The following is a 14,507-nucleotide window of genomic DNA, read 5'->3' on the forward strand; positions in this document are numbered from 1 at the left end:
AGTAACACAAATGTCTGAATGTTGTGAGTGCATCGAAATATAAACATTTCACTGTTGTATTCGGCGCATGTGATAAATAAACATAATACAATTAGATTTGATAGTTCAGACATACAGTACCAGTCAAAAGTTGGACACACTCACTACTCATTCAACAAATCTTTTTTTTTTTTAACGAGCTCCTTATAAGCACTAAAAACGCTGTTTTGACAACTGGCAATAAATCTATTGGGGGGAAATCAGGTTGAAACTGCTGTTGAAACTAACAACTAAAATACCACATGGAAATGGGAGATATCTTTTGGAATTTTAAAATATTTTATCTCACTGGTTAGATAATCTGCAGAAGAGAGTCAGCTACATTTCGGAGTGATGCATTTAAATGTAGAGGTCCCCAGAACGAAGAGAAATGCAACACTTATTTGTCATCACTCATATCGAAATCACGTTGAAATCAATTGAACGAGATTCAAGTGGATCACCGGCGCGAGAGAGATGAGGTTACACATCCTGATCAAACGAACAGCTCTAAAACCACATGGAATCTGGGTTTAATGTGTACATCACTGGTTAGAGGACAACTTGTGGTAAACAGCTCGCTACATTTTGAAGAGTTGCATTTTGATTCAAGTGGATCACCGACGAGATAAGTGTAACGCAACACTTTTTGTTAATCACATAAATAATAATAAATACTACTCTTTCATTTCAGAACCTGGATTTTTCCCCTGATGAGGCTAATATCCATATCATGCTGAAATCAATAGATCAGGGGACAAACGTTTAGGGTTCTACATTGTGACATTTTATTGATATCATGGAACAACTCCTTCATGTATTTTCTGATGTCTAATCAGAGATCTTTTACCAGAGTATCTCTTCCCACATTGATCACAGCTATACGATTTCTCTCCTGTGTGTGTTCTCTGGTGTGCAGTAAGCTGGCTAGATGAAACAAAACTCTTCCCACATTGATCACAGCTATAACATTTCTCTCCTGTGTGTGTTCTCTGGTGTACAGTCAGCTGGCTAGATGAAACAAAACTCTTCCCACATTGATCACAGCTATAAGGTTTCTCTCCCGTGTGAATTCTTTGGTGCGTTTTCAGGCTGCTTGGAACATTAAAACTCTTCCCACAGTCAGTGCAGCTATAAGGTTTCTCTCCAGTGTGAATTCTCTGGTGTCTTTTCAGGCTGCTTAGATCAGTAAATCTCTTCCCACATTGATCACAGCTATAAGGTTTCTCTCCTGTATGGATTCTCTGATGTCTTTTGAGGTCTGCTGAAGAGGTGAATCTCTTCCCACAGTCAGAGCAGTGGTGAGGTTTCTTCCCTGTGTGTTTCCGCTTCTGTTTCTTGAGATGTTCTGATGCGGAAAAACTCTCCTCTGCCTCTTCAGCATCATGATGTTGTTGAGGCTCCCCAGAGGATCCACGATCATCATGTCGCTCTCCTGTGTGAACAACAAAAACAAAGTCAGTAAAAAAAAAAAAAAAATCACCTTTAGTAGTAAAGTGGATGATTGTAGGCTAGAAATACGTTTTTAAAGTTGCTGAAATCCTAAGCAGTGTGCCAGACAACTTTGATCACCAATATAGGCCCCATTCTGTGTTTGCTAAAATTTCGCCACAAGGGCAGATGCACACACAATTTGGTTGCAGAAACTCTTCCCTGCTAATGAGGAAACCACTAGTTATGGATGTAGTATATCTGGTCATGAGGAAACCACTAGTTATGGATGTAGTATATCTGGTCATGAGGAAACCACTAGTTTTGGATGTAGTATATCTGGTAATGAGGAAACCACTAGTTATGGATGTAGTATATCTGGTAATGAGGAAACCACTAGTTATGGATGTAGTATATCTGGTCATGAGGAAACCACTAGTTTTGGATGTAGTATATCTGCTAATGAGGAAACCACTAGTTATGGATGTAGTATATCTGGTAATGAGGAAACCACTAGTTATGGATGTAGTATATCTGGTAATGAGGAAACCACTAGTTATGGATGTAGTATATCTGGTAATGAGGAAACCACTAGTTATGGATGTAGTATATCTGGTAATGAGGAAACCACTAGTTATGGATGTAGTATATCTGGTAATGAGGAAACCACTAGTTATGGATGTAGTATATCTGGTAATGAGGAAACCACTAGTTATGGATGTAGTATATCTGGTAATGAGGAAACCACTAGTTATGGATGTAGTATATCTGGTAATGAGGAAACCACTAGTTATGGATGTAGTATATCTGGTAATGAGGAAACCACTAGTTATGGATGTAGTATATCTGGTAATGAGGAAACCACTAGTTATGGATGTAGTATATCTGGTAATGAGGAAACCACTAGTTATGGATGTAGTATATCTGGTAATGAGGAAACCACTAGTTATGGATGTAGTATATCTGGTAATGAGGAAACCACTAGTTATGGATGTAGTATATCTGGTAATGAGGAAACCACTAGTTATGGATGAGTATATCTGGTAATGAGGAAACCACTAGTTATGGATGTAGTATATCTGGTAATGAGGAAACCACTAGTTATGGATGTAGTATATCTGGTAATGAGGAAACCACTAGTTATGGATGTAGTATATCTGGTAATGAGGAAACCACTAGTTATGGATGTAGTATATCTGGTAATGAGGAAACCACTAGTTATGGATGTAGTATATCTGCCTGAAGCAAAAATGGTGAGCCAAGATTTTAGTTTTTCATAATGTATTCTGAATATTACAGCTCACTATCATCGCAGATCAGGATGCTACTGAAGGAAACTCACATTAAGCTCTGTGTCTATTCACTAATTCACCACCGTGGGGGAAAACTCAGGGGAGTTCTAAAAGACTGACAGCAAAAATAGCCTCCATTTCCAGGTTGAATATGAGTGCATTTCACACTACTTTTGGATTATAATTGTAAGGTTCGTTTGAATGTCCTGGTTAATATAATTGTTTGTGTCATCATCGCAAATCAACTGCTTTATACTTAAAAACACCAGTAAAATGCTCTTTGGTTAGCTTTGCTACCAGTCTGTCAAGGAGCATTAGCATTCAAGCTAACAAATGTTGTATCTCAACATCATTTTCTGTGGTTAATCTACATTATAAACTGGGTGGTTCGAGCCCTGAATGCTGATTGGCTGACAGCCGTGGTATATCAGACTGCTCTAATTACATTGGTAACCAACATTTATAATAAACTCAGCAAAAAAAAAAACGTCCCCTTTTCAGGACCCTGTCTTTCAAAGATAATTCGTTTTTAAATATTTTTAAAGATAAAAATCCAAATAACTTCAGAGATCTTCATTGTAAAGGGTTTAAACACAGTTTCCCATGCTTGTCCAATGAACCGTAAACAATTAATGAACATGCACCTGTGGAACGGTCGTTAAGACACTAACAGCTTACAGACGGTAGACAATTAAGGTCACAGTTATGAAAACTTAGGACACTAAAGAGGCCCTTATACTGACTATGAAAAACACTAAAATAAAGATGCCCATGCTGCAAGGAGGCATGAGGACTGCAGATGTGGCCAGGGCAATAAATCGCAATGTCCGTACTGTGAGACGCCTAAGACAGCGCTACAAGGAGACAGGACAGACAGCTGATCGTCCTCGCAGTGGCAGACCACATGTGACAACACCTGCACAGGATCAGTACATCCGAACATCACACCTGCAGGACAGGTACAAGATGGCAACAACAACTGCCCGAGTTACACCAGGAATGCACAATCCCTCCATCAGTGCTCAGACTGTCCGCAATAGGCTGAGAGAGGCTGGACTGAGGGCTTGTACGCATGTTGTAAGGCAGGTCCTCACAAGACATCACCGGCAACAACGTCGCCTATGGGAAGAAACCCACCGTCGCTGGACCAGGCACGACTGGCAAAAAGTGCTCTCCACTGACGAGTCGCGGTTTTGTCTCACTAGGGGTGATGGTCGGATTTGCGTTTATCATCGAAGGAATGGGCGTTACACCGAGGCCTGTACTCTGGAGCAGGATCGATTTGGAGGTGGAGGGTCCGTCATGGTCTGGGGCGATGTGTCACAGCGTCATCGGACTGAGCTTGTTGTCATTGCAGGCAATATCAACGCTGTGCATTACAGAGAAGACATCCTCCTCCCTCATGTGGTACCCTTCCTGCAGGCTCATCCTGACATGACCCTCCAGCATGACAATGCCACCAGCCATACTGCTCGTACTGTGCGTGATTTCCTGCAAGACAGGAATGTTAGTGTTCTGCCATGGCAAGCGAAGATCCCAGTTCTCAATCCCATTGAGCATGTCTGGGACCTGTTGGATCGGAGGGTGAGGGCTAGGGCCATTCCCCCCAGAAATGTCTGGGACCTGTTGGATCGGAGGGTGAGGGCTAGGGCCATTCCCCCACAGAAATGTCCGGGAACTTGCAGGTGACTTGGTGGAAGAGTGCGGTAACATCTCACAGCAAGAACTGGCAGATCTGGTGCAGTCCATGAGGAGGAGATGCACTGCAGTACTTAATGCAGCTGGTGGCCACACCAGATACTGACTGTTACTTTTGATTTTGACCCCCCCCTTTGTTCAGGGACACATTATTGCATTTCTGTTAGTCACATGTCTGTGGAACTTGTTCAGTTTATCTCTCAGTTGTTGAATATTGTTATGTTCATACAAATATTTATTTTAGTCCTTGTATCTTAACATCAGTGTCTGTGGTTAATCTATATTCTATCTAAATGAAAATTCTACCAATTTTAAAGTAACTTTTATTGCCATTGCCAACTATGTAAAAATAACCTACATAAAGCCAACAAATAAAAACATTGCAGCCTGCAGTTAGAAAATATCCTGATAAAATCTCCTATAAATCACATTGGCTACACATGGCCTGTCTGCTAGGAACTGGAAACATTGGCTACACATGGCCTGTCTGCTAGGAACTGGAAACATTGTATCAACTATGTATTAACTTGGTCTGGCCCAGAAAAACTAGGTTGTCCCTTTAAAAAAAAAACTCTACCAATCTGCAGTTTAAACAATAACAAAGCTGTCATTCCACCACTGTTTTGGTAATAAGATGATGGATGGGACTGGAGAAATGTAACTACTCAAATTCATAGACAGACCTATGGATGCAAGGACTGAGCATCCATGATATCAACAGTATAGTTTTAACCATGTTGAGGCTATACAGTGTTGATTTACATTGTTTCTAAACATTGGAGTAAAAAAAGCTTATTTGGGGTTCTGATGGGGTAAACAGTTGAACTAAGCTCATGAGGCATGTGTTAAAGAATTAAAGAACCATTAAAGAATCAATGGCTATAAATTATATATTATATTTTCCAAGAATCAATGGCTATAAATAAATAATTTAAAAGTCAAAATATGGATGTTGTAATTACATACAGGAAAGTATTCAGACCCCTTCACTTTCTCCACATTTTGTTACATTACATCCTTATTCTAAAATGGATTAAATTAAATGTTTTCCTCATTAATCTACACACACTACACTATAATGATAACATAAAAAGAAATGTTTGCACATTTATTAAAATAAAAAAACATGAATACCTTATTTACATAAGTATTTAGACCCTAAATTGAGATCAGGTGCATCCTGTTTCCTGACTCTCAGACCATGAGAAACAAGATTCTCTGGTCTGTTGAAACCTAGATTAAACTCTTTGGCCTGAATGACAAGCATCACGTCTGGCACCAACCCGGCACCATCCCTATGGTGGCAGGGACTGGAGGACTAGTCAGGCTTGAGAGAACTAGTCAGCATTGAGGGTAAGATGAACAGAGCAAGTACAGAGAGATCCTTGATGAAAATCTGCTCCAGAGCGCTCAGAACCTCAGACTGGGGTGAAGGTTCACCTTCCAACAGGACAAAGACTCTAAGCACACAGCCAAGACAACGCAGGAGTGGCTCCGGGACAAGACTCTGAATGCTTTTTTCTATGCAGAGAACAATGGGAGACAGTCCCCAAAGTGTGCCAAGCTTGTAGTGTCATACCCAAGAAGCCTCAAGGCTGTAATTGCTGCCATAAAAAAAATTCTAAAAATCTGTTTTTGTTTTGTCATTGTGTGTAGATTGATGTTGGAAAATATATATATAAACCCTTTTAAAATAAGGCTGTAACATAACATAATAAGGGAAAAGCCAATGGGTCTGAATCATTTAAACGTCCAGATATGGATGAGGCAATTGTAGATTTACTCAATTAACACCACACATCAGTTCAACAACTGCAGAGTTTGTGCCTCTGTATTTAAGACAGTACTTACTAGTGTTAATTAGGACCCGGTTTCCCAAAACCATTGTATGGCTAAATTCATCGTTACCATTGGATGCCTTAAGATGCGTTTGGGAAACCGGGCCCAGATATCCAGTTTCCTCATCTTCTTCCTCCGCCTTTTTGGATGTGACAGTCATCTCCCCCTCCTCCTCTTTCACTCCAAAAACTGCATCCTCTTTCTCCTCTTCTTTTACTGTAACATCCTCCTCCTCTTTCACTCTGAACGTGTCTTCCTCTTCTTTAACTGAAACGTCTTTCTCTTCTTCTTTCACGGTAACAGCCTCACCCTCCACTTGTTTTTGTATTGTAACAGCCTCCTCTTCTTTCTCCTCTTTAACGACAACGTTCAGCCACAGACCCTCTTTCTCCGTCCAGCAGACCTCCTCTTCTTCAGCAGTAGGAGAGTAGCTTAGTGAACTCATGGTCGTGGATGTTAGCTAGCTAGGCTAATGAATGAGCAGCAATCTAAATTGCCATGAGCTGACCAATATCATCGTAAATATTAAAGTAAATCGGATAACTAACTAGACGACAGAAGTGGGTTTAAAACACAGTGGCTGATATACACTAAAGCGTCTAAAGAGTTTTATTGTTTCGTCTAATTTGTCTAGCAAGCTACCGAGGTGTCTGACTAACTGTTGCTGCTGTTGAAAGAAGCGTTCCGTCCACTACATTATACGTCACACCAACAGCATCGCCTTAAACTCTCAGACCGCCATATGCTGACGGGAGTGGATAACGCAGTTGAGTAAAATGTAGATTTTATATTCAGACAAAAAGTTAATCGGTAGGAAGCATGGTAGCGGCCGGTCTGTCTATAATACAGTAGGGGATAGATTTAATTTGTATTTCTATTGTGTACATCTATCCATTAAACCCGGTAGCGGCCGGTCTGTCTATAATACAGTAGGGGATGGATTTAATTTGTATTTCTATTGTGTACATCTATCCATTAAACCCGGTAGCGGCCGGTCTGTCTATAATACAGTAGGGGATGGATTTAATTTGTTTTATTCCACGGAAGAGCTGTGTGCCCCGTGTGTCCTGTTGTAAATTAAATCGTTTTATTCCACGGAAGAGCTGTGTGCCCCGTGTGTCCTGTTGTAAATTAAATCATTTTATTCCACGGAAGAGCTGTGTGCCCCGTGTGTCCTGTTGTAAATTAAATCATTTTATTCCACGGAAGAGCTGTGTGCCCCGTGTGTCCTGTTGACGCGTTGTGTACGGTCAAGGAGGTAAATTAAATCATTTTATTCCACGGAAGAGCTGTGTGCCCCGTGTGTCCTGTTGTAAATTAAATCATTTTATTCCACGGAAGAGCTGTGTGCCCCGTGTGTCCTGCTGTAAATTAAATCATTTTATTCCACGGAAGAGCTGTGTGCCCCGTGTGTCCTGTTGACGCGTTGTGTACGGTCAAGGAGGTAAATTAAATCATTTTATTCCACGGAGGAGCTGTGTGTCCCGTGTGTAAACATTAATAGGTAACCAGTTTTGTATTACTGCCGCGTGCCCTGTTTTGGGTTTTGGATACGTTTGACCTGCGATCGTTCCTGAGGCCTATTTAGACGAAATTCCAAGTTGTTTTTTTGTTGTTTTTCTCTGCCAGTGATGCCTATCCACCATTGCGCTCTAACTTTGTATACGAGGGTGAAACACTAGAGTTAAGACTACTGTTTGCGCCAAGAATACATCCTCGATGTAAGGTCCAGGACGGGCTAAGTATACAATGATTTTTTTAAATTATTTTTTATATATTTTTTAACGAATGGACTAATTTAACGTGTATCTTACAACCGATTCGCGATGGCTGAGAGTTCGGTCAAACTCAAATTTACTGAATATTTGGACAAAAAATCAGGGACAGGTCAGGAAGTAAAGAGCAATATAACAAAATAAGGAAGGTTTGGGAGCGTATAAAACTAAAATGGATACAGGCAGGTTATTTTAGTGGAGATCTCCCTTCCGAGGAGATCTGTCTATTATGCAGAAAGGATTAAAAGACGCAGTGGCAGAAGCGAAGGCGGGGGAGGTAGACAGGAATAGGGAACATTTTTTCAAAAACGACGGTACAAAAGACAGAGAAAGGACTGAGGACGAATTTAAAATAGGGACGTGGGCCATCGAAGAAACTAAACGGGTGCAACTGCAGAAGAAAGAAAATCTCGATGTGATGGGAGTGGTAACTCCAGTCGCTGCTCCAACTCAGACTCTAACCCCACCTGACTCAACAGAGAAAAACCACCAGCCGCGCCCCTCAGCACACTACGCATCCATCTACCCAGCACTACCAAAGGAAATTCCACCTCCCTACTCCGCGGGCCTGGATGCTGGCCAGTGGCCACATAATGGGGGCTCGCACAGATGACTGCCTCTACACTGAAGACTCGGACGAAGACATGATGCACCTGACCCCACCTATCAGGTGTTGTACCTTTGGGTGTGGCCCAGAGGGGGTGGCAGCACCGGTCATCCTACGATCAAGGAACTTCCATGCACCCCTGGCCTGGACAGCTGAAGCATTAACAGCCATAACACTCCTGAAAACAGATCTATCAGCGGCAGCAGCTCTGACTGCACCTGACTACAAGAACAAGTTCCATTTGGATGTTCCTGAAAAGGAAGGATTCACCTCATCCGTCCTATTCCAGAAACAAGAGGGGGAGAGAAGGGTCTTGATGTACTACTATTCCAAACTTGACCACATTGAGATAGGACAGACAACATGCTCCAGATACGTTACTGCAGTAGCAAAAGATATTGAAAAAAAAACAGCTCACCTCGTGATGTTACCCCTGAATCAGCCATCATCCCTCAACCAGCACCTGCTCAATTAGCGGAAATCATTGGATTGACGCAGGCCCTCATCAGAGGAAAAGGAAAGACTGTGAATATCTATACAGACTCAGCCTATGCCCATGGAGCAGTCCACACTGATGGACCCAGAACTTTTACGAGAAGCACATAGCCACACACACGAAGGCAAACTAAAGACCCTTCAAAAGGTCTTGCATCTGGTGGCACCCTCACATAAAAATATGACTGACTTATTTTATGACGATGATTTATTTTGTGACGAATGCCACATTTGTGGTGACCACAACCCAAAGATGCATGTTTTCAGGACATTAGCATAGATTACACAGACATGGGGGCGGATAATGTGGTTAATGGGAACCGATACCTAGTAGTGATGGTGGATGGGTTTTCCAAATGGGTAGAGGCAATTCCAACGGTGGGAGAGGATGCGAAATCAGTCATTAAATTTGGGCCTGTTTATAGGCCACAATCCCAAGGTCTCATGGAAACGCGCAGGTCAAAAGCTAAGATTCAAAATAGCTAAAATATGTGCTGGGTCGAAGTTGCTCTCCTTATGAGATAATGACTGGAAGAGTCATGCCAGGTCCACCAAGAGAGGGAGGTCATATGCCCCCTCTTGATGTACACCAGATAGGTATGACTGACTATGTAAGAAAATTGACAGAACTGTCTGCAGCTCTCTCCAAACAGAAAAACAGAGTCCATGAGGGGGAGCTGACGGGAGATCCAGAGCAGCCAAGGGTAAAGGTCGGCGATTGGGTAAGGATCAAGGTCCACAAAAGAAAGTGGGCGGATCCCAGGTGGACTGGACCGTACGAAGTGAAGGAGGTTACTTCACACTCAGTCCAGGTCAAAGGTAAATCGGGCGCACCTTGGCACCACTTGACTCAATGTACACCAGCACCGACTCCTTCCAGAACTTTGACTGAAGTCAGGGTCGACTTGAGCGACCTAAATTTGATTCCAACCACAGAACCCTTAGTTGGTAAGGATGTGGGAGCAACTCCCCAGCTCACCAACTAACCGGTCTTCCAGAGATAGGGGCTATCCCTGGAAGAGATTGGGAATATCGGGCCCCGTGTTTGTTATTTTTATAATGGTCACAGGAGTTTCCATGGGGATTCTCCTGTGGGTATTAGAGCATCATACACCTACATTACAAGTAGATATAGGACCCTCTAATGGGTCATCCAACCTGACCACATCCATGACACATATTGAACTGACCAATCATTTGCACAAGAGACGCTCCACCACCCCTAACACTGATTGCAGGGCCAACGACGTGCGCAGTACGACTGTTTGTGTGCCCTTCAATGCAACTACTATCATTGACATCCCTTGGGGGACTTTAGGGGGCTCTAGGGACGGGATAGGAACCGGTGCACTCTGGTCTGCCGGACATCACTGGTATATGACATTAGGAAAGGTTGGCGATTGGTCTTGGAAGAATTTAGTGGGGGAAACAGTTTATGGGTGGGAGGACTGGACGACAAACAATAGAGCAGTGAAATGACGGAAGCGACTGACTTTAACTAAGACAAAAACGGGACTGAAACTTATCGTTAGACCAGGGGACCAGCCCTTAAAGTGTTATGATTTCATACTGGCCCCATGGAATTCCGGGACCAAATATTGGCTGTGGCGAATTTGCGTGACTAATAACCCTAACCCGACTTCGATTACAGTAAGGAATGACATGAACGCACCCGTAAAAGGGTCCCCTCTGTTCCCACTGTTTGGCCCGGTGGAGATAATATCCCGGGTTAAAAGTCCGGATGATGTAATTTTAACAGCCACAGGAGTCTCAGGTTTTTCCAATAATTGGCTATTGTTGACAGAGGAAGCTGCAAATACCACCAGACAGAGTTGTGTGGTGTGCATGGGAGCTCGTCCATTGCTTCGAATTGTCCCAGCAGTGGTGACTCGAGCATGTCTAATCCCACTTATGACAACTGATAACCCCAGAGATAATTGTACTGCCTGGGATGGTGTCTATCCAGTCACTAAATTCACCGATAGGAAACCAGTGTTTTCCAACCAGGTAGCAAAGGCAAATTTTACTTGGGAGGAAGAACTAAAGTGGGATGGGTTCCTGCAGATTGGTGTCTGGATACAGTTAATATTAAGGGTAGCTTTACACCAAAATCCAGAGCAGATGTGTGGTGGTGGTGTGGTAGTACTGTCCTGTTTGATAAGTTACCTTCCAACAGTACTGGACGCTGTGCACTTGTTACTCTCTTGTTGCCTGTTTCTATCTACCCTATAGGAGCCGAGGACCTCGTCCTGCGGATCCAGGGAGTAAACCCCGGATATTGGGGACGTGCCAGGCGAGCCACCACCCCATCTAGTGGAGACCCCACCTACATAGACGCTATTGGAGTCCCCAGGGGAGTGCCTGATGAGTATAAGTTAGTAGATCAGGTAGCTGCAGGATTTGAATCATCCCTCTGTTGGTGGTGTACAGTAAACAAAAATGTTGATCGTATTAATTACATACATTACAACATCCAAAGGCTAGGCAATTGGACTCAGCAGGGTTTTGAAGCTGTACATGGTCAACTGGCTGCAACCAGCCTGATGGCTTTCCAAAATCGTATTGCCATTGATATGTTACTCTCTGAGAAGGGCGGAGTTTGCTCTATGTTTGGTGACCAGTGTTGTACTTTCATCCCCAATAACACAGCCTCGGATGGTAGCTTGTCGGTCGCTTTGGAGGGTCTGCGGACGCTTAATGGTAAAATGAAATCTCATTCTGGGATAGATTCCTCGATGTGGGACTCCTGGATGAGTGCGTTTGGTAAATATAAAACCCTAGTTTCCTCCATTTTGGTCTCCATTTCGGTGTTTGCTGCCATTTTAGTTCTCTGTGGATGCTGTTGCATTCCATGTATCCGGTCCCTTACTACTAGAGTTATCTCTAAAGCTATTGACCCTGCTTCCCCTTCCCAGATGTATCCTCTGCTTGCTAATGACCTGCCAGAGTTTGAGGATGAGGTGGAGAATACCCATTAGAGCGTGTCACATCTCTTTGGAGATGTGAAGAGAGGGTATCACAACTTTTTCCGGCTGGAAAAAGTTGGCTTATGTAGAATATCATTTTTACTTTCATTTTGAGCTGTTGTTCTCCGCTCTGTTAAATGAGGGTTGTAAGTTCCTAGGTGGCTGGTAGCCAACTTAGTACATAGTGGAATTGAGTGGTGAACTTGGTGGTAATACATATACATCCATTTCTTTTTAATGCTGTGCCTTTTTCATAGCCCCTTTGGGAAAAGTTTTCTTTTGTATCAAAATCTAGTTAGGTTGTGTCACGTCTCTGGGGAGACGTGAAGAGAGGGATTTGTAGAGGACTGCTAATTCTTATGTAGGTGACATTACATTGCTATAGCTGAGACAACGTATTTTCATAGTAAAACATGTTAGGCCCCATATAGGATATCTCTCACACACACACTCACTTAAATCATCCACAACACTGTCACAACAGGATACTCCTAGCCACAGGTGCTAGCCGTCAGTTCGGCCACAACTCCCCTGAAGATAGGGACGCACACACATTACACACGGACTCTTGAGGACAGGACAGGGACGCATACGCTCTTACACACTGACCCCAGAAGACAGGGACGACGCACATACAGTACACACATAGCTGCCGAGGACACCCAGATAAGACACCCACAGATTGGCAGAAAGCCTAGACTTGGAGACAAACTAGCACACACACATAATCTCCCTCCCAGCCGAACATTGTGTGACTGAAGATAGCGCACACACCAAATCTCCTTTTCAGCTGACCATGGTGTGACGACCAAGAACAGGCATGGCAGGATTCTACGATGACGGACAGACAACTGAGCCAATGCCGGATGACTACACCCCAGCCTGATCCAATCCGAAGATCCGATCTCCTAGAAATCAACCTACTTTCTGTTCTGTATATGAAGCTTGTACTCACTGTTAGCAGGGTTCCTTCTGCTAGTCTCTGATGAGCTAGCAGAGGGGCCCGTATATACGCTGTACCAGATATCTTTACTCTGAATAAACCTGTCGCTTGTCATATAATTGACCACCTTGTCCGAATCGATCCTTGACCGACTCGCCCTATCTACATATCCCATTATCAACATTACCCACCAGTGTAACAACACAGTGTGATTAAACACTTAGTAACGTAGTTTCAGTCACAATCTGGTTACCTATATTTGCAAACTGTTATGTTTTCTCGTTATTACTGTAACGACCCTGGATTTATAAGCGTGGATATCGATTCTGCCGCTTGCGTTTGCGGCACAGTCGATAGCGCGCTCGGGCTAGAAAGTTGAGGATTCGAGACCTGCGTCCTGTTGTTTCATTACACTACATATTTATTAACTTCCGATATCTTCTAAACTACCTACAAGGCACTATTTCTCAACGTCATATTGATCTACTATATATAAACAGTAACATTGATTTACTCTGTATGCTAACTTTTTACATGCTGACAAACCTGACGCGTTTGTCACGAGCATGTTAATTTTGTCCATCCAGACTCGATGAGCAGTTTGAAATATCAAAATGAACCAACTATATTAATTGTGGGACTGTTCGAAAAACAAACATTCATAGCATTTTAGATAGCTTGCTGTTGCTAGCTCAATTGTCCTGGGATATAAACATGGAGCTGTTATTTTACCTGAAATTCACAATGTCCTCTACTCTGACACTTAATCCACAGATAAAACGGTAAACCGAGTTTGTTTCTAGTTATCCTACTTCAGGCTTCTTCTTCTGAGTCAAATACTAAATGTTCAGTGAATGTTAGGTGGTTTACATAATTCACTTTCCTACTCACCTTCTAAAAGTTGACGTGCCAAAATCTTACCAAACCATTCATTATTCTACTAACTATGCTCACCAATGTAGCTGACCGATGTAGAGAGACAAGTGCAGAATGTTTTTTTGTGATGGGGGTAATACAGTTGAAACATTTATAAGTAATTGGTACCGGGTCACATGTCAACCTCTTTACTGTGTTGCCACCATGCTCGATACCAGTGTAACAGTATAACTTTAGACCGTCCCCTCGCACATACCCGGGCGCGAACCATGGTTAAGGTTAAGGTTATTTAAGGTAAGGGTTAGTTAGCCATTAGGGTTAGCAGTATGGTTAAGGTTAAGGTTATTTAAGGTAAGGGTTGGTTAGCCATTAGGGTTAGCAGTGTGGTAAAGGTTAGGGTTATTTAAGGTAAAGTCCGGGACAAGGTAGGCATTAGGGTTAGCAGTTAGCCATTAGGGTTAGCAGTGTGGTTAAGGTTATAGATTTTATGACTGTGGTACTAAGTTGAACCTCTTGAGGAGAAAGGAATCTAAAAGTAATCAGATTACATTAGTGAGCTTGGGGAAT

At 42.7% G+C, this 14,507-nt stretch overlaps 1 protein-coding gene across 1 annotated transcript; it reads right to left on the reverse strand.

Annotated features, from left to right (window-relative positions):
- Positions 1–535: 535 nt before the first annotated feature.
- On the reverse strand, positions 536–6,956 carry LOC135560356 (gastrula zinc finger protein XlCGF52.1-like). Its single transcript, XM_065002247.1, has 2 exons — positions 6,291–6,956; positions 536–1,453 (listed from the first exon to the last, which is right to left on the reverse strand). The coding sequence occupies exons 1-2, from the start codon at positions 6,721–6,723 to the stop codon at positions 816–818; spliced, it is 1,071 nt and encodes a 356-aa protein (XP_064858319.1). The 5' UTR covers positions 6,724–6,956; the 3' UTR covers positions 536–815.
- Positions 6,957–14,507: the final 7,551 nt, after the last annotated feature.

This window comes from Oncorhynchus nerka, linkage group LG15, assembly GCF_034236695.1.
Source record: "Oncorhynchus nerka isolate Pitt River linkage group LG15, Oner_Uvic_2.0, whole genome shotgun sequence".
Classification (NCBI taxonomy): Eukaryota; Metazoa; Chordata; class Actinopteri; order Salmoniformes; family Salmonidae; genus Oncorhynchus; species Oncorhynchus nerka.

Excerpts from the sequence above, each read along its gene's own strand:
- LOC135560356 (XM_065002247.1), bottom strand. The coding sequence starts at position 6,723 with ATGAGTTCACTAAGCTACTCTCCTACTGCTGAAGAAGAGGAGGTCTGC. Across the intron at positions 1,454-6,290 it reads CCGGGTCCTAATTAACACTA|GAGAGCGACATGATGATCGT; the intron begins GTAAGTACTGTC and ends TTGTTCACACAG.